Raw genomic sequence first — 17,659 nt, 5'->3', positions numbered from 1 at the left:
AATTCAATCTTTCTTACAACACTCCCCCTTATATGTGATTTTTTAAAATCAACCACCATGTTTTCAAAACATCTCTAAGTTTTCTTCATATCCAAGATGTAATTTATCAGAACCAGAAGATTTAAAAAAGATTTAAGCAGCTCAAATGGTATTTTTCAAAGTGTGATCCAAGGGCCAGCTGCATCAGGCAGGAATACCTCAGGTGCTTATTAAAGGGCAGATTCCTGGGCACCAACCCAAACGAGCTGAATTAGAGTTGATAGGGTTCAAGAATCTACATTTAACAAGCTCCCCAAGTGATTATTCCACCTTAATGTTTGAGAATCCCTGAATTACTTGTGTTCTCACAGCGTCTAAACACTTACACAGAGCTTCAAGTCCCTAATATTTAAGCCCCCTGAGTCTGAAGTGCATTACTCTTGGAGAAATCTGGCAAAGAGAAAGCAGTTTTGCAGTCAGAGAGATCTGGAATCAAACCTGGTTCTACTACTTACTATCTAGGTGAGCTTGGACAAGTTACTTAATATTTCCAGACCTATTTCTTCATTGATAACATGTAGACAAGAATATGTACTTCATAAGGATGTTGTTGCAATGAAAAAAAAGAGTCAGAACAATGATAGAGGAAGCCTATCATCTTTTGGAAAATTACTGAGGTCTACATACCATTTATAACAAGATGAATAAAACATCATCACATACTGCACTGCATATTATGTTTATCAGGGTGAAGGAAACATTCCCATCTCATTAATTTGTTGGTTTTTGCACCTATTGCTTTATGATTAAGGTATAATCAAATGCTTCCACTGTTTTGTTAAGGGTCCCATGAAAATGTAGACTTTTTCACCCCTTGAACTGTCTGAAGCCTCCTTACCACTATACATATGACAAAGGCCTGAAACTCTAGCATGACCTCAACCGGAATCTTCTTCAGCCTCACCTCTCCCCCATCTCCCCCTAAGTTAGCATTCCTAGTATCAAACGCTGGTTCTGCTGCTTAGTATAAGGTCTTGGTGAAGCTATTCAAACTCTCTGTGCCTTAGTTTCCTTATCTGTGAAATGGGAATAACAACAGTACCTATTTCATGGGAATTTTAGAAATATTAGATAACATTTAGTTAGCACTGTCAGCTATTCTCATTGTCACACTGTCCCTATACTAGCAGCTGCTCCCTCTTAGTTCTCTGAAGGCTGTAAGGTCCTTCTCACCTCAGGATTTTCACTATTCCCTCGGCCTATAATGCACCTGGCCTCTTCTCGTGGCCAACTTCTACCCATTCTTAAGGCTTAAATGTCATTCATCTGAAGCAGCTTCCTGATCCACCCCTGCCACCACCACTTCTTAACAAAGTAGGTTAAGGATCCCTGTTAAATACTCATTCACTCTGTATTTTTCCTTTGCAGCACTTATTATAATTCAATGTTTGTTTACTCCATTAAAATAAGAAACATGTCTCACACTACTCTATATCCACCCTGATAATTAGCACAATTCTGAGTCCGTAACAGCACTCAAAATATTTTACTTATTTGAGGAATGAATGATTTCTTAAATCTAACTATGCCCAATCTTTCTTTCTTGGGATTGTAACCTCTAAAAGTCAGTCACTTTTCTGCCCAGGGGCAGAACTCCTCACTCCCTTTACTTCCTAAGATAAAATTTTCAGAAATGCAAATCAAAAACTTAACAAATCCTAGCTTTTGGCTGGGTGGGTCTCCCAAGAGGGTGTCTCAACTCCAAGGTACTTTACATCTGTACTGTTCAATATGGTAGCAACTAGTTTATGGGGCTACTGAGCATTTGTAGTGTTGCTAGTCCAAAATTGTATGTGCTGAAGCGTAAAATACAGTCTGGACTTTAAAGACTTGGTACGAAAAAATGTTAAATATCTCATCATTTTATTACATGTTGAAATAATATTTTATAAATATAAGGTTACATAAATATATTAGTAAAATTTTCACCTGTCTTTTTTACCTTTTTAAATGTGACTACTAGAAGACTTACATATATGGTTTGCATTAGGTTTCTATTAGACAGTGCTGTTTTAGACTATCTGCGAGACGGTATGTTGTAGTTCCCCATATTATTTCCTCTCATTTTAATCCATAAAAAAATTTTCCAAATTCTTTCATGGTTTTTGTCAATTCTGATATTTCTGATGTATGGGGCTATTCCAACCATCCCTGTGAATATGTCTGATTATTTTAAAATAAGGCATAGTTTCCTAATCTTGGGTCTCATCACATCAAACTGCAAAAACAAAACAAAACAAAACAAAAAACCGTGGAGATTTATTTTTATACTATAAACATTATGGTTAGGAACCCAAGATCTAGAGCCAGGTCACGGGTTTTGGGAGTCCTGGCCTATATAGCTATTACTTACTAGCTGTATAACTTTGTTGCTCTGAATATCTCTGTACCTCCGTTTCTGCAACTAAAACATGGGGATGTTAACAGTGTCTGCTTCCTAGGGATGAGAGCACTAATTGCTAGTGGTAAAGTGTTTAGAACGTTGCCTGAGATGCTGTGAGCATTCAGTAAGTAATGACTGTCATCGTACATACCCCTCATCCTTCTCACCTACTCATATATTCTCTTGTAATATTGGACACCTCTCGTAATGATGTTGTTCCTCCAGAATTCTGCTACTTGTTAGCTGAGTAGCACTTGGGGAAGGAACTTAGCCTCTCTCACTTTTCAGTTTCCTTATCTGTATATGAGACTAGGTACTGCCACCTTCCTTGCACAAGTTTGAATAACACAATGTGTACGAGGTTCTTTGTGTGATCCCTTAACACCAAATAAGATACCTCAAATGCATTTTCTGGTTTAAGACATGCGGCACTCACAATACACCATAAGATAGGTATTTTGTAAAGAAGAAAACAAGAACTGCAAAGTCAAGACTTGCCCGAAGTTAGCTATCTGTGCAATGTTGGAACGAAGTTTCACTCTGAGCCAAAGATTTTTTTCACGAAACTTGAGCTGCTTTCCCTATGCACGAGTGCTAGAAATAAATTACTTCATGATGTTCATGGGATTGCAATGTTTGGAGAAATGCAAGAAACCGGCAAAGTAAGTCTATCGCCCTGTTGCCCGATGAAACTGCAATATAAAATCAAAATACAGGTTTTCTTAACACCATTATTAGGTCAAAGTACCCAAGAGCCCTAGAGTCGGCGACATGGACGAAATTTCAGTAAACAAAACAAAGCAACGAGTTTCTCCTCTAGCGCCCCGAGGAAATTGAGGACCTCGGGAAGGAGGTTCAATTGACGGGCCTTCGGGGCTGGGCCGGTCCCCGCCCAGGCTGCGCAGCCCGGTCGCCTCCAGACCCGAAAGAGGCCACGGCCCCGCTGCACCCGCCCACCCCTCACCTCCGGCTCCGGGCGCTCCGAGGCCATCCCACAGCGCTCCCGCGCCAGCCCGGGCCAGAGAAGAAGTTCCACTTGTGACCCCTGACCCGGCTATCTCGCGCCTGGTACAAACCGGAAGTGAGTGGGTGGGACAAGTTATGAGCTCCCTGATTGGTGGAAGGAGCCCTCTCAGAGTGACTCGCTGACTAGGAAACAGGAAGAGGAGGTCGTGGCCGCAGACTCAGACCCCGCCATGCAGGTGAGTACCGGTTTGGGGCTCATGGTTGCCAGTTAGCTTCGGGTTGCTGGACCGGGAGTGGCTGAGAGAGGAAAAAATTAGAAGCTGGGGCTGAGAGGAGTGGGCGGGGCCGGCGGCTAACGTATAAAGGAACGTGGTGGAGGAGCAAGGCCTACAGGATAGGAGAGATAGAGATTTGATGGATTGGGAGTCTTGCTGAGAGAGTAGCTGCGGCTAAGTCTGGAGGGAGGAAGCACTGATTTGCTGGAGTGTGGGGTAGGATCAGGTTGTTATTTGGGAAGGCTGAGATGTAATCTAAGGAAGACAGCTCCAGAAAGTGGCGGTTTGCTCAGGCCCCGGCCTTGGCTGTTGTATGGACGCCATTGGATGCAGAAATAACAGGAGATTCGTAATTGGAGAGAAGCCCGAGGTGACGAAATTGGGGGACACACTGACTAAATCTAAATTAATTATAACCTGAGACCGTGGGTAGAACCCTGGATCAAGTCTCTTGCCCTGGAAACCTGTTGGCGAGTTTGCAAAACTGTTTCCCAATCTGTGCCCGATAGTTGTTAAGGATAAAGATCTGAAGTTAAACTGGAGGTCATAAATGTAAAAGAGATTGCTTTGCAGACACCAGCCCCCCCCCCCGCCCCCTGCCAGCATTGACAGCTGTTTGTCTACTGCTTAGGATATGTGCATTTTTGTTTTTTTGTTTTTCATTTGTCATTTAGTTTCTTTCACCTGTAGTCTGTCTATAAATGTTTATAGGTTGACTAAGCCTGTGAAAGGGGCATAGGAATATTGGCACAGAGATAAAATGAGTGCAGATTAATTCAGCAAGGAGGAGGTTGAAACAGCAAATGCTGAAGGCAAATGAAGGGGGTGGTGCAGTGGTGGTGCAAGGCTAGTGTGCAGAGAAACCTTCATGTGTTGGTAGATTTCTCACAGATTGTGTGCCATTGACAAGAACAGCCCAGCTCAGAAGGCAAGTTCTAGGACAGAAGAGTATGTATGCTGCAGAGGTACACAAAAAGATAATAAACCCAAGGCATTTAGGCCTGGAGGAAATGTCTCAGTAAGAGGGATTAGAGTGTACTTAATACAAAGGAAAAAACAGGCTTGGATTAGGAGGTGATGAGAGAAAGGAATCGGTTGGTAGGAAGAATCGAAGTCAGGTGAATGGGTTGAAAGGTCCCAGGGTTGATGCTGTCTGTGACCCAAATACCAAAGATAAAGTACAACCTGACTCTCTAATGCCAGTGAGATCCTGAGTTAATTTGACTAGTGTTGCACACTGTTGTCCTGTATGTGTATGTCATACTCACACTCATCTGGGTAATCATCCTGTTCCTATTGGTGCAGAGGGAAGAGAAACAACTTGAGGCATCATTAGATGCATTGCTGAGTCAAGTGGCTGATCTGAAGAACTCACTGGGGAGTTTCATTTACAAGTTGGAGAACGAGTATGACCGGTTGACCTGGTAAGGGCGGCCAGGGTAATCTGGGGAGGGTTCCATGGATGGGGGACCAGGCCTCCTGGTGGATAGAACATCTCCAGTGATGTAACCATTTATCATTTGCAAACATCTTATGATATGTTAGGAGCTGGGTTTCCCAACATCTAACAAGTAAAGTATAGCTTAGGGCCTCCATGGCAAGGAAATAGGGAAATACCCAGTTTCCCAACCTAGATTCTTTCTAGCTTTTGAGTCTCACTCTTCGACCTCACTGGGAAGAGATCCTTCTTCAGTGGGTCTTCCCACTACAGTAGGAATACAAAAGTCATACTGGATTTCTTGCCATAAGTATTGGTGAGTATTTTAAGTCCAACCTACTCTGGAAGTATGGATCCTATTTCTAGGCCAGAACGACAGCGTTTACTCAGTTTCTGAGTTTTTAGTGGTAACAGTGTACCCATAGTTCCTATTTCGTCACCCTTCCTCAGCCCATTTAAATAATGAACTGCTGTTTTTCTCCCTGTGTCAGAAACTGAAAGCGTGTCCCTCTTTCCTAACCTTATAAGCTAGTCAGGTTCCCACCCCTGCCCAATCAAGACATAGGGCTATGAGTCTTTTGGGGCTGAGTCTGGGTATTCCTAATCTGAAGAATTCCTTTGAGACTACTGGGAACATTCTGACACCTTCTTACTACCACCAGGCCCTCTGTCCTGGACAGCTTTGCCTTGCTCTCTGGACAGTTGAACACTCTGAACAAGGTCTTGAAGCATGAAAAGACACCATTGTTCCGGAACCAGGTCATCATCCCTCTGGTGTTGTCGCCAGACCGTGATGAAGATCTCATGGTAAGAGGAGGAGAAAGGTACACCTTGGGAAATTAAGTTCTTAGATGAGGACCTAGAGCACAGTTGTTCTAGAGATTCTGAATGTGGAGTAGTGTGTGGCAATAAAAAGTGAGGGCTGCATTTTGGAGGCCTTGCTTCTTATCCTTCTGGAGTTGGGGAGTTATTCCCAAATAAACCTGTGTCACCAAGGCAAAGACCTTTTTCCTCCAATACCTATCTCAAGCAAAAGTATGTTCTTTTGTGACTTGTACATTTCAGTGTTTGATAAAAATATAGTAGAGAGATTTTCCCCTGTGTCTGGTAGGTATAAGGGTGTGAGGAGACAGAAACAAAGAAGGAATGGTATAGAAGTGAGGGATATATTGTCCTAGGAAGCTAAATATTATTATAAGTCTTAGGCTGTGTTTTCCCTGAAAATGCACTGTTTGCCTGTGGCAGGAACTACAATATATATCAGGCCAGACTGAATCTTCTTGGAATGCATAGGAGGATTAATAAAATTTGTGTTTTACAGCGGCAGACTGAAGGACGAGTACCTGTTTTCAGTCATGAGGTGGTCCCTGACCATCTGAGAACCAAGCCTGACCCTGAGGTGGAAGAGCAAGAGAAACAGCTGACAACAGATGCTGCCCGCATCGGCGCTGATGTGGCTCAGGTTGGGCTGATTCACTGCTCTGCTGCCCCCCATTCCCCAAGTCCCATCATGAGAAGCTAGGCATTACCATTGCTGTCCGGTAAGGATGCACAGTTGGTTGCATGTAAATTGCCCCTAGAAGAACACAAGAAAGCAACTTCCTTGCTTCAGTCATTTCTTGCTTGTCTTAAGCTCTGTACCAATTTTTGTGTTACAGAAGCAGATCCAGAGTTTGAATAAAATGTGCTCAAACCTTCTGGAGAAAATCAGCAAAGAGGAACGAGAGTCAGAGAGTGGAGGTATGGAGGGATCGGTGGCAAAATGGAGAAGGAAAGAGGAATAAGAGCACTTCTACAGGAATGGCATTTTTGGTAGGAATGCAATGAGGATGTAAGAATGAGTTCCGTAGGAAAGGGTTTACATCCATTCTGTTGGTCTTTTTACTTTTAAGGCCAGCCCAGAAGCAGGTGGAGGAAATGGGCAGAATGAAAAGGGAGAATTCTGAGACAGTCACGGGGAATCCTCTGGCTCCTCCTCTGGGCCACCAGGGAATCTAGATGCGGCTGAAGTCAGAACTCCAAGTTCTGGTACTCATACTGGTTTTCATACTGCTAAATTCAGTCCAGGGCCAGAGGTATACCTTAGGGTCCTCACCCTTTTCTTCAGGTCTCCGGCCAAACAAGCAGACCTTTAACCCTGCAGACACCAATGCCTTGGTGGCAGCTGTTGCCTTTGGAAAAGGACTGTCTAATTGGAGACCTTCGGGCAGCAGTGGACCTGGCCAGCCAGGCCAGCCAGGAACTGGAACAATCCTTGCGGGATCCTCAGGATTACAGCAGGTGCAGATGACAGGTGCTCCAAGCCAGCAGCAGTCAATGCTCAGTGGGGTGCAAATGGCCCAAGCAGGTCAACCAGGTAAGATGGCAGGGATTGACATGGTAAGGGAGCTTAAACAGGGAAGTGGGAATAAGCTGAATTGTCTGTGCCTCCAGCATCCCCAAAGCTGGAGATTTTCTCCTATTCTCCTGGACTGAGACCCAGAAAACAATTTTAAAGTGTAAAAATCTCATTTGAGACTCTAACAAACATGAAGAGAATGAATAACTTTCAATAAGAGAAACTGCTCTCACCTCCAACCCGCATCTCAAACCTCTGTCTCAACTACCCTTCTGTTTCATTTACTCTGAATATTTGATGTGTTGTCAGGGTTTTTTCTTAGAGAAGCTGGTGGTCAGACGTTAGTTAAGACCATTTGGTAGGTGGGTTGGGAATTGACAAGGAAGCAAGTTTCCCAAGTGCTACGTGAATTCTTTTCTCTGTATCCTGTCTCTCCTGCTCACTTTTAGTAATAATGATGAGAGCAGCCTAGAGGAGTTCCAATACAAGTAACTAAAAGAGATATTTTCTTCCAAGCTGTCTGAGAAAAGAGACAATTAAAATAATAGAAAACAGCCTGGCTTGTTTGGCTCAGTGGACTGAGCACCGACCTGTGAACTAAAAGGTTGCCAGTTCAGTTCCTAGTCAAGGCACATGCCTGGGTTGCAGGCCAGGTCCCCAGCTGGGGGCTTTGTGTGAGACAACCCATATCTCACATACTGATGTTTCTCTCGCTCTCTTTCTCCCTCCTTTTCCTCTCTCTAAAAGTAAACAATCAAGAGAGAGAGAACATATACTTTTACCTGTGACATTAAATAGGGGTCATACAGGTTTAGCTATTTTTTTCTAGGAGTATGTGAGCAGGAATCTGATCCCTCCCACTGCTCCCCCCGCCCCCCCGCAATCCATTCTTTCCTCCTCAACATCTTCAGGGAGAGATCTGCATGAGGAACCACACCTCTGAGTTTTGCCATCCAGGGTCAGATGCCACAGAGGTTCTGAGATGGTAGAGGAGGTGGCAGAAGGAAACCTGAGAGACCACATTTCTGATCCATCATAAAAGTCCTGTCATGTTTCACATGTCTTCATGTTCCTTTTAGGGAAAATGCCAGGTGGAATAAAAACCAACATCAAGTCAGCTTCAATGCATCCCTACCAGCGGTGAAGGAGGCCAGCAACCTCTGCTGCCAGGTGATCTTTGCAGAGTTGAGCAGTGAAATCGCCTTTTGCCCAAAGCTGACCTAGATGAGTAGGATAAAAGAACATGGGCTTTCAGCAGCCATATTTTCAGATAAATCCCAGCTCCACCACTGACTAGCTATATGACCTTGCAAGTGACCTAATTTTTCTAAGCCTATTTCCTTATTTGTAAACGGTGATAATACCTACCTCTTAGCGTTGTTATGAGGATTAAAATGAGAAAATAAATTTAAAACACTAAGCACCATGTATGAAATAATTGGTATTCAATAAATGATAGTTTCTACAGCCACTTCTGCCTGTTGCCCTCCACAATCCTTGATCCAGAACTGACCCTGGCCTGATACTGCTTCATGTCATGGGTGAGCTGATGAACACAAGACCACAGACCACTCTGTTCCGTTTGAAAGCCTGTGCTTATTTCGTGCTGCTACAAACTGCCAGCCTCTATGTCCTTAGAGGCTCACTGTCTCTGGCCAGGTTCCCCCCTGGCCATCTCCTAGCTGTAGGCAATAAGGCTTCCAAGCTTGGGTGAACTGTCTACCTGCAGCTCTGGTGAAGCTTGGGCCAGCTGTGCTCCCCACTCTCAGAAGCCAATTCAGCTCTTATCTGAGAAATAGTCACAAAGTTTCCTATCTTTTATCCTACTCTACACACATGAAGGAAGATGTTGAAGGCCCAGCAGGTGGGGGCTTCCTCAAGAAGTAGTTCTACCAGTAGGACTGCGTAAGAAAGGGTTTTCCTTAGCATGTGAAAAAAGCCCTTTCTTTCCCAGGCTCATTTTTCTTACTCAGGAGAAGAGGGAGATTTTACTTTACACTCTTCCTTTAGGGTTTGGTTATCATATGCCCAGTTCCTAGACTACAGCCAGGGATGGCTCTCCTCCAGTCCGCCGAGTCTGTGCCTCAAGTAAGAACCAGACTGATGGTGGGAGGGGGCAACCACCAGTACCTTTCCTGGCTTTTTTAAAGCTGAAGAGCAGTGTGTTTGGGTCTCCAGTCTAAGCTGCTTTTCTTAGCACCCCCTTGTGGGCAAGGGCGGGAGTTAAGGCAAAGGAAGTGGACCAAAAGTTTTCTCTGAATAAAGTTACTTAAATGTTGATGGTCATTGTGTCAGACTTACCTGACAACAATTTATGAAAGAGCTATATAGGGATCAGAGACTTCCAAGGTTGCTGCAAGGCAACTCTAATTTGTTCTCCCTAAAAAGTTTTATCTGCGATTAGCTTTGGTCTAAAATCCTGAGGTATGAGGACAGACTGTTCATACCTTCCAGCAGCCTTTTTTTCCTGCTCTCATCACATTGCTAGTACTTTGACATTTGTTTGGTGCCAGGCAGAATTCTGCCAGGCTGTGGCAGCAAAGGACTGCAAAAGTGGTCCCAGGTGTCACATCCATTCTTGTTCCATCAAGACAAGAAACCTACAAAGTATACCAGCCATATTACACAGCAGCACAGGGAGTCCTGTCATCAGCTCCGAGGCAATGCCAGACCTTTCTCCCACTTTATGGTGCTGCCTTACTGCTCTGTCAGTCCGCTCAGACAGGTCTTCATCTTATTGCCCCTTCTCCCAATGATATTAAAGCTAACTGTCATACTGCCCAGGGTTCATGCTGTGCTTTTCTAAAATCCCTGGAGTATCTTTTGGCAGCTGCTTCCCTTTATTTGACTGAAAGATTCCTTCTGGTTGAAAGGCACCAAACCCATTTCTTTGTTGTCTGTGGTTAATACTGACATCATTCCCACCATTGTATTTGAAATGGATTCCTTGTCCTCTAAGGATGGAACTATCCATCTGCCCTAACAGGAAGATGACGGACCCGACCTATATCTTGTACCCATAAGCAAATATTCCTTACTCTGGAGGCACTCACATCTCTATATTCTAAACTTTGGGAGTATTTGCTTACATTTCCAGGCCCTCCCCACCCCTAAATTCTCTGGAGCTCACAAACGTGTAGCATCGCCAACTTTGGGGGCCCATACAACCCAGTAACCACCTCAGCGGAGAGTATGCATCTCCTGCCCCAACACACACATTCGAGAGGGAATATATATGGAGTTTCCTTTGAAAATGAGGATATGACCTGCTTGCTTGCTCAAATTTAGGATTTGCAAAAGATTACCCTTTTGCCCTATTTTGGTAATATTCCTCAGTCTCTGAGTGCTCTGTTTTGCCTGGGGATTGCTTTTTCCTACTCTTGGGGTCCAGTGTTCCAGGTTTATGCTTAGGATGGAGAAAGAGGCAGCAGGTATGACATAATATCTTACTAGATATTATTACCTGAGTGCATCCTGCTGGAGGCAGGAGCTTACTGAATCAATGTCCGTGTGGCACCCATTGCCTAGGACCTCTTCCTCTCCAGCTCTGTCCTAAGGTTAGGGTTGGGTCATTGTTCAATCTCCATTCATTGCCCCAATCACCCGATTTTATTCCCTCCTGGTGTCCATTGCACTCTTACCTAACTAGTTTACTCCAGTTAACTTTGTACTTTCTTGGGAAACAGCCAAGGTAGATAGATAGGTTGTAGCTAAGTGTTCCTTTTAACTCCACAGGAAGTCCTGGCATTAGGACTGAGCTAGAGGGGCTGTCTTGCCCACCTCCTCTCCCGCTGCTTGGGGGAAGAAGCTGAACTCTGTAGGAATGTCCTAGTGCAAGGCTGGTCCCTTTTCCCACCCCCTTCTCACCTCCCCCAGGCAGCTGGGAACAACCTCTCCCTTTGTCTGAGCTGCTTGTACAGAATAATCCTCCTACAGACAATGTATTCTCTGTGCCCTGTGGACACAGGAGCTGTATGAGCTGATCCCAGCACCAGGCAGGACAGAGGCTGAATCCTTCTAAACGCCCACCCTGGGTCAACTCCTGATTACTGTCCAGAGAAACTAAGGCATGTACATTTTATTTCATCTGCTCCAGATTTGAGGGGATGACCTTCTGAAGTTTAGCAACAAGACAGAAGTAGGGCCAGGGACTTTGGTCCCTTTTCAATTTGATCCTGAGGGTTCGCTGTGCCTCACTGAGGAGTCTTGACGTGGCTCGAACCTGACAGCCTTGAACACACAGGGGCTGACTTTTGTAAAGAATTTGCCACCCTGTAGATGGGGCTCTCTAATTGGAACAGAAGGCAAACTCCAACCCATCTGACCAGGCCATAGCACTCTGTCACTTCAAGATGTGTTTGTCCCACTGGACAAACTTCTTCTCTCCTTCCCTTTAACTTCTCTTTTGTTCTTGAGCCCCTATGAGGCACTGTGGCAGATCCTGGATCTCCGCTGTGGTCTCTTGATGGGTTCCATGCTCTTAGCATGTCACCTACCATTAGGACGTGGCATCTTTTGCAAATTCATCACGGACAAGACGCCTGACTTCTCTGGGCCTGTTTTCTCACCTGAGTGATCCCAGTGTTCCCTCCTAGCTCTAAAGTCTCCGGAAATGATTCTTTTTATTTTCTTAATTGCATGACTATGTCTTGTAAAATAGGACAAATTTTTCTTAGATCAGCCCCCAAATTCCTCAAACCCCTACAGGCTTTTTTATTTTTTTATTTTTTCCTCATTAAACTTTGTTTAATGAGTCTCAAAATTCTGTGATAGATTTTTGGTCAAGTTGTTTCCATTAAAAGTACCGATTTTAAAAAAACTAGTAACTTAAAAACTGCCACATACACACAAAAACCAAATGGTCCGCAAAACATTCTGTTTTCCTTCTGAAGGTTTTCATGAGGCATTGGAATCATTAACGAGTCTTTTACTGTTAAACTTAAGTGGCCAATTGAAACAAACAGTTCTGAGACCATTCTTCTACCACTGATTATTTATTTAGCCTTCTGAGCTTCCTGGGCAGACTTGGTGACTGCTCGCTCCAACTCCTCCTTGTCCACTGCTTTGATGACACCCACAGCAACTGTCTCATGTCACAAACAGCAAAATGTCCCAAAAGAGGATAGTCAGAGAAGCCCTCAACATACATGGGCTTGCCAGAAAACGTATCGATGAGGGCAGCATCACCAGACTTCAAAAACTTTTGGGCCATCTTCCAGCTTTTTCCCAGAATGATATGTCTCCTTTAGCTCACCAAATTTGCAAGCCATATAAACTGTGTGACAATCCAGCACAGGTGCATGTCTGGCACTGATTTGGCTGGATGGTTCAGGATAATTACCTGAGCTGTGAAGCTTGCTATTTCCTATTGGTGTCACCAGCCACAATGCCATGACAAACATTTCTGACAAACACACTCCTGACATTGAAGCCCACAATATACCCAGGAAGAACTTTCCTCAAAGCTTCATGGTGCATTTCAGCAGTATTTACTTCGGTTGTTATGTTGACTGGAGCAAAGGTGACCAATGTGCTGGACCTGAGAACACCAGTCTCAGCTTGGTCCGCAGGAATAGTACCAATGCCACCAGATGTGTAGATACCCCGCAGGGTCAGAGGCAGGGCCTTGAATGAGCTGATGGCAGGATGTGATCCAGAGCTTCAAGCAGCATGGTGTCACTGGCTTTGTCATGTTTACAGGTCACTTTCCATCCCTTGAGCCAAGGCATGTTGTCATCTGGCTCCAGCATCTTGTCACCATTCCATCCAGAAATTGGCACAAATGCTCCTGTGCCAGCTACAATGTAGGTGCTGACTTCTTCAACAATTTCCTTGTGTATCTTCTGGCTGTCGGGTGGCTCAGTGGAATTCATTTTGTTAACACCATCAGTCAGCTGTTTCATACCCTGTGTGTAAAGCCAGAAGGGCATACTTGTGGGTCTGCCCATTCTTGAAAATCCCTGCTTTAAATTCACCAATCGGGACAGCACAGTCAGCCTGAGATGAGATGTTGACCGGACCAAAGGTGACTAGCATGCTGGGGTTGAGAACACCAGTCTCAACTTGGCCCACAGGGAAAGTACCAATAACCACCAGATGTGTAGGCATCCTGGAGGGACAGAGGCAGGGACTTGAGTGAGTTTGTGGCAGGATGCAATCAAGTTTTTTGTAAAGTCTGTGTGTCCTGGGACATCAATGATGGTCACACAATACTTGCTGGTCTTGAATTTCCACAGGGAGATATCAGTGGCGATAGAACGCTCACATTCAGCTTTTAGTTTGTCTGAGACCCAGGCACACTCCAAGGAGCCCTTCCCCATCCCAGCGGCTTCCTCAAATTTTTCAATAGTTTTTTTGTTGACCCCACCACATTTGTAGATCAGGTGGCCAGTAGTGGTAGACTTGCTGGAATCTATGTGCCCAGTGGCTATGATATTGATATGAGTCTTTGCCTTTCCCATTTTGGCTTTGATTTCATGGTGGTTTTCATGACACCTGTGTCATGGCAGCAAACTCATTACAAAAAAGCCCTACAGACTGTTCTTAACGCTCCTTCTCTGTCACCTGCAACTTAGCACATTAGCATCTTTCTGGACCATTACCCTAAATTTTTTTCTAGCTTTCACTAGTTCTCTAGTGAAAAGTCATCAAAGAGGTGACATCACCACAGAGATATATATATTATGGATCACAAGTCACCTTTCCATTCTAAGGCATCCCTCTCTCCCCGCCGGGGCCAAATATATGTACAGAGACTCCTCTAGTACAAGCAGTAAATTATGCTTTTTCCATGTGATGAGAACCTTCCCTACTGAGTCAATCTCAAGAGCCCAGGGCTGTTTCCTTTCCTACTTTCCCTCTGCCATTCCACTGCCTTCCCTTTTCTTACCCAAATGTCCCTAGTTGGTGGTCATTTTGATTCTTCTCTTGTCCATACTCACATGAAGGCCATCTTTTATTCTTTTTACTAATTTCCCTGGGCTGCACCTATTTTCAAAGGTTGGTGTCTTTTTAGCCTCTCTTCCTTCTTGATCCCACATCCCCACTCACTGACTCACAGCCATGCTCTTGAAATAAACAGCCTGCAATCACTGTCTCTTCGTCCACACCTCCCATTCACTCTTCAGGCCCTGAATGGGCTTCTTCTACCATTGCTCTGGAACTGCTCTATCATTGGTCTAATGGTTAAATCCAGGATTTTTTCAATTCTCATCTTATTTGATCTCCACAGCATTTATCGGTGCTGATCATTTCCTTTTCATCTCTTTCCTCTTGGCTCCTATTACTGTGATCATTCCTCGTCTGTAGCATTCGGCTTCTATCGCTCTGGCTGCTTTTTGAATGTTGTCATTCTCCAGGACTCTGTCCTTAACCATCTTTTCTTCCTCTTCTACCCTTTGTCTGTGACCACCACTTTCATGTACCTCTTTGGTGAGCTGCAAATAACTATTAGGCATCTCTACTCATATGATCCACAGATACCTCAGGTTCTGAATGTCCAACTCTAATCATCCTTCCTTTCACCCCCGTTTCTTTGTTGGTTTTCCTGTGTGTGACCTAAGCCAGGTCTACAGAAGCCACTCTAAACTCCCCCCTCCCTGCCCGCCGCATGTCCCCAGTCCCCCACAACCAGTTGTGTTCCAAATCCAGTCAGTTCTGTCCTCTGAATAGTCATCCATCCTGCCCTGCAGTTCAGGTCCTGGGCCTCTCACTCTAAAATTACCCAGACTCCTTGTCTCCAGGCTTACCCACTCCAACTCATCTTCCACATGGCTTCCAAATAGCTCTTTTAGCAGCCTAATTACATTACTCCCTCGATTGAAATCCTTTTGATAATTCCCTCCCCATGATTCTCAAACTGAGGTCCATACACCTGACAGATTGGTAGGGCCAGTGCCAGGCATACCGAGAGTCAGGAAAAAATCATCCTGGATCACACATTTCACTTGAGAGTAAGTAATTTGTAACAGAGAATACAAAATTATCATTTGTGTATTATTAAAAGAAAATAGACTTCAAAGGATCTCTACTATAGTCATGTGTTGTTTAATGAAAGGCGCATGGTCTGAGACATGCACTGTTAGGTGATTTCAGCATTGTGCAAACACAGAGTGAAGAAACCTAGATGGCTTAACCTACTATGTGCCCGGGCTGTATGGTGCATAGCCTGTAGTTCCTAGGCTGCAAGCCTCTAAAACATGTTATTGTACTAAATAACTGTAGGTGATTGTAACACTGCAAGTGTGTATCTAAACATAGAAAAGATACAGTAAAAAATATAGTATAAAAGATAAAAAGTTCTACCTGTATAGGGCACTTACAATGAATGAAGCTTGCAGGATTGGGATTTGCTCTGAGTGAGTCAATGAGGAAGTGGCAAGTGAGAGTGAAGGCCTCGGGCATTACTGGACACTCCTATAGACTTTATAAACAGTGGATATCAGCGTCACCACAAACACATGAGTAATGCATTGTGCTGTGACATTACAATGCCTACAACATCACTAGGCGAAAGGAATTTTTCAGCCCCATTACAATCTTATGGGCCTGCCGTTGTATAGATGGTTTGTTGTTTACCAAGATGTTGCTGTGTGGTGCATAACTACAGCCCGAAGGGCTTCAGACTGAGCCACTGGATTCAGTACTTACTTCTTTTCTTTTTTTTTTCCATTACATTTACTTCACTAGAAAACTTTGGAAAACAGCTCAAATGTTCTGGAAAGGCAAATAAGAGTCTGTGTGACCTAGCCCCCTGACTTCTTCTCCTGACTTAATTTATATGTATATTGTCCTACCACCCACGGTATTCCCAAGATATACAAACTGTTTGAAGTTTCCTGAAAGGAACAGACTCTTTTCCAGCCTCCATTTCTTTATTCCCACTGATCCCTCTGTGTGAAACACTTTGCCCAATCATTCTGTCTGATGACCCCCTATCCTCCCTCAAAATTCATCTCCTAAGTCACTGTGTGAAGCTTTCCAACAATCCAGTCTGCCCCCACCTCAGTGCCGCTCCTACTATGTAAGGTCAATTACTGCCTCCTTTACCCTCCATATTTGAGCCTTGTACAAACTCACTCTGGCTCATGCTGCCCTTTATTGTCCCCCAAGTTCAAGCACTAAAATGTCAGTGTTTGAATTCCAGTTTTTTCATGTGAGAGTTGTGTAATCTTTGACAAGATAATGTGTGTAGTATGCTAGAACACCTGTAATGTAGCATTTGGGTTAAAAGCAAGTTCCAGTGCCATGTTGCCTGGGTTTGAACCCTAGCTGTGACCCTTACTAGCTGTGTGGTTGTGGGCAAGTTAATTTACGTCTACATGCCTCAGTTTTTTTTATTCGTGGGGATGATAATAATAGTGGCTACTGCACAGGCTTGCTGTGAAGTTTCAATAGGTTAAGACATAGAAAGTTCTTAGCATAGTGCCTAACAATAGTAGAAGCTCAATAAATGTCCTCAAGGTAGTGTCTGCTCTCAGTAATTGTTGCTTAAACCAATGATCAATTTGTCTTAGAAAGAAACCTCTTCCACCCTCTGCAGCTTCTCTTTGCTCACATTCAGGAACTTGGCCTCAGGAAACATCCTCTATGCCTGTTTCATTCCCCATAGTGTCTCCTTAGCATATAGCATAGAGCAGGCATCACAACATGTTTACACTGACTTGCCTGATGTCGTAAGTCATTTTTTAATCTGGTTTTGTGGATTTTCTTTCTTCCACTTGTCACCTATATACTCTTCCATTAAAGCCCAGTATGGTCTCTTAAATCACATCATTTTGATTTGAGACCAAATGACAAGCTTCAGCACCTAAAATGCTCTATTTCATCTCTCCTACATTGTATCTCTTCCCTGTCCAAACCAGGTAGACTCGGTTCCACTGTCGGCCTACCTTCTGTCCCTAAACAGGGCCTTCATCACTGATAGATCTCTCTGTGCAGCTGTCATCAGTTCTCTCCCTGACTGTCCTTACTTATTTGGTCTGGGCTCAGGCCTTCATGGGTGGCTGTGTGTAATTCACTGGGTACTGCAACCAGAGCTCCATGCACGCCTCTCTTCCCTTCACACTCACCACCCACTCTTCAGGCCTTATTTTGTTATGGCACACCCACTGTTCTTGCCACCAAACTAGAAACACTCTCAGCTATAGCCATAAGGAAACACCTTGGGGTCAGGTGCTGTCTCACACCTGAATGGCTCTCTACCCTCTACCTGGAACGTT

General features: G+C 44.2%; 2 protein-coding genes across 3 annotated transcripts in view; one reads left to right on the top strand and one right to left on the bottom strand.

The window, feature by feature from the left end:
- Positions 1–3,483, bottom strand: part of SZT2 (SZT2 subunit of KICSTOR complex) — a 50,995-nt gene extending 47,512 nt beyond the window's left edge. The window contains exon 1 of the mRNA XM_054572085.1: positions 3,387–3,483. Coding sequence (XP_054428060.1) covers positions 3,387–3,413 — 27 coding nt within the window. The 5' untranslated portion in view covers positions 3,414–3,483. The remainder of the gene's footprint in view (positions 1–3,386) is intronic.
- Positions 3,484–3,525: 42 nt separating this feature from the next.
- MED8 (mediator complex subunit 8) lies at positions 3,526–8,904 on the top strand. Of its 2 annotated transcripts, none has more exons than XM_054571617.1 (7): positions 3,526–3,624; positions 4,969–5,087; positions 5,782–5,908; positions 6,423–6,563; positions 6,760–6,841; positions 7,209–7,457; positions 8,519–8,904. In XM_054571617.1, exons 1-7 carry the CDS (start codon positions 3,619–3,621, stop codon positions 8,581–8,583), a joined length of 789 nt encoding a protein of 262 aa, XP_054427592.1. In that variant the 5' UTR covers positions 3,526–3,618; the 3' UTR covers positions 8,584–8,904. The 2 variants fall into 2 exon arrangements, with proteins under 2 accessions (XP_054427592.1, XP_054427590.1); XM_054571615.1 differs by having other exon boundaries at positions 5,764–5,908.
- Positions 8,905–17,659: the final 8,755 nt, after the last annotated feature.

This window comes from Pteronotus mesoamericanus, unplaced genomic scaffold, assembly GCF_021234165.1.
Source record: "Pteronotus mesoamericanus isolate MK-2021 breed Mesoamerican mustached bat unplaced genomic scaffold, CSHL_Meso_final contig_221, whole genome shotgun sequence".
Lineage (NCBI taxonomy): Eukaryota > Metazoa > Chordata > Mammalia > Chiroptera > Mormoopidae > Pteronotus > Pteronotus mesoamericanus.
This window is presented reverse-complemented; position numbering and strand designations above follow the sequence as displayed.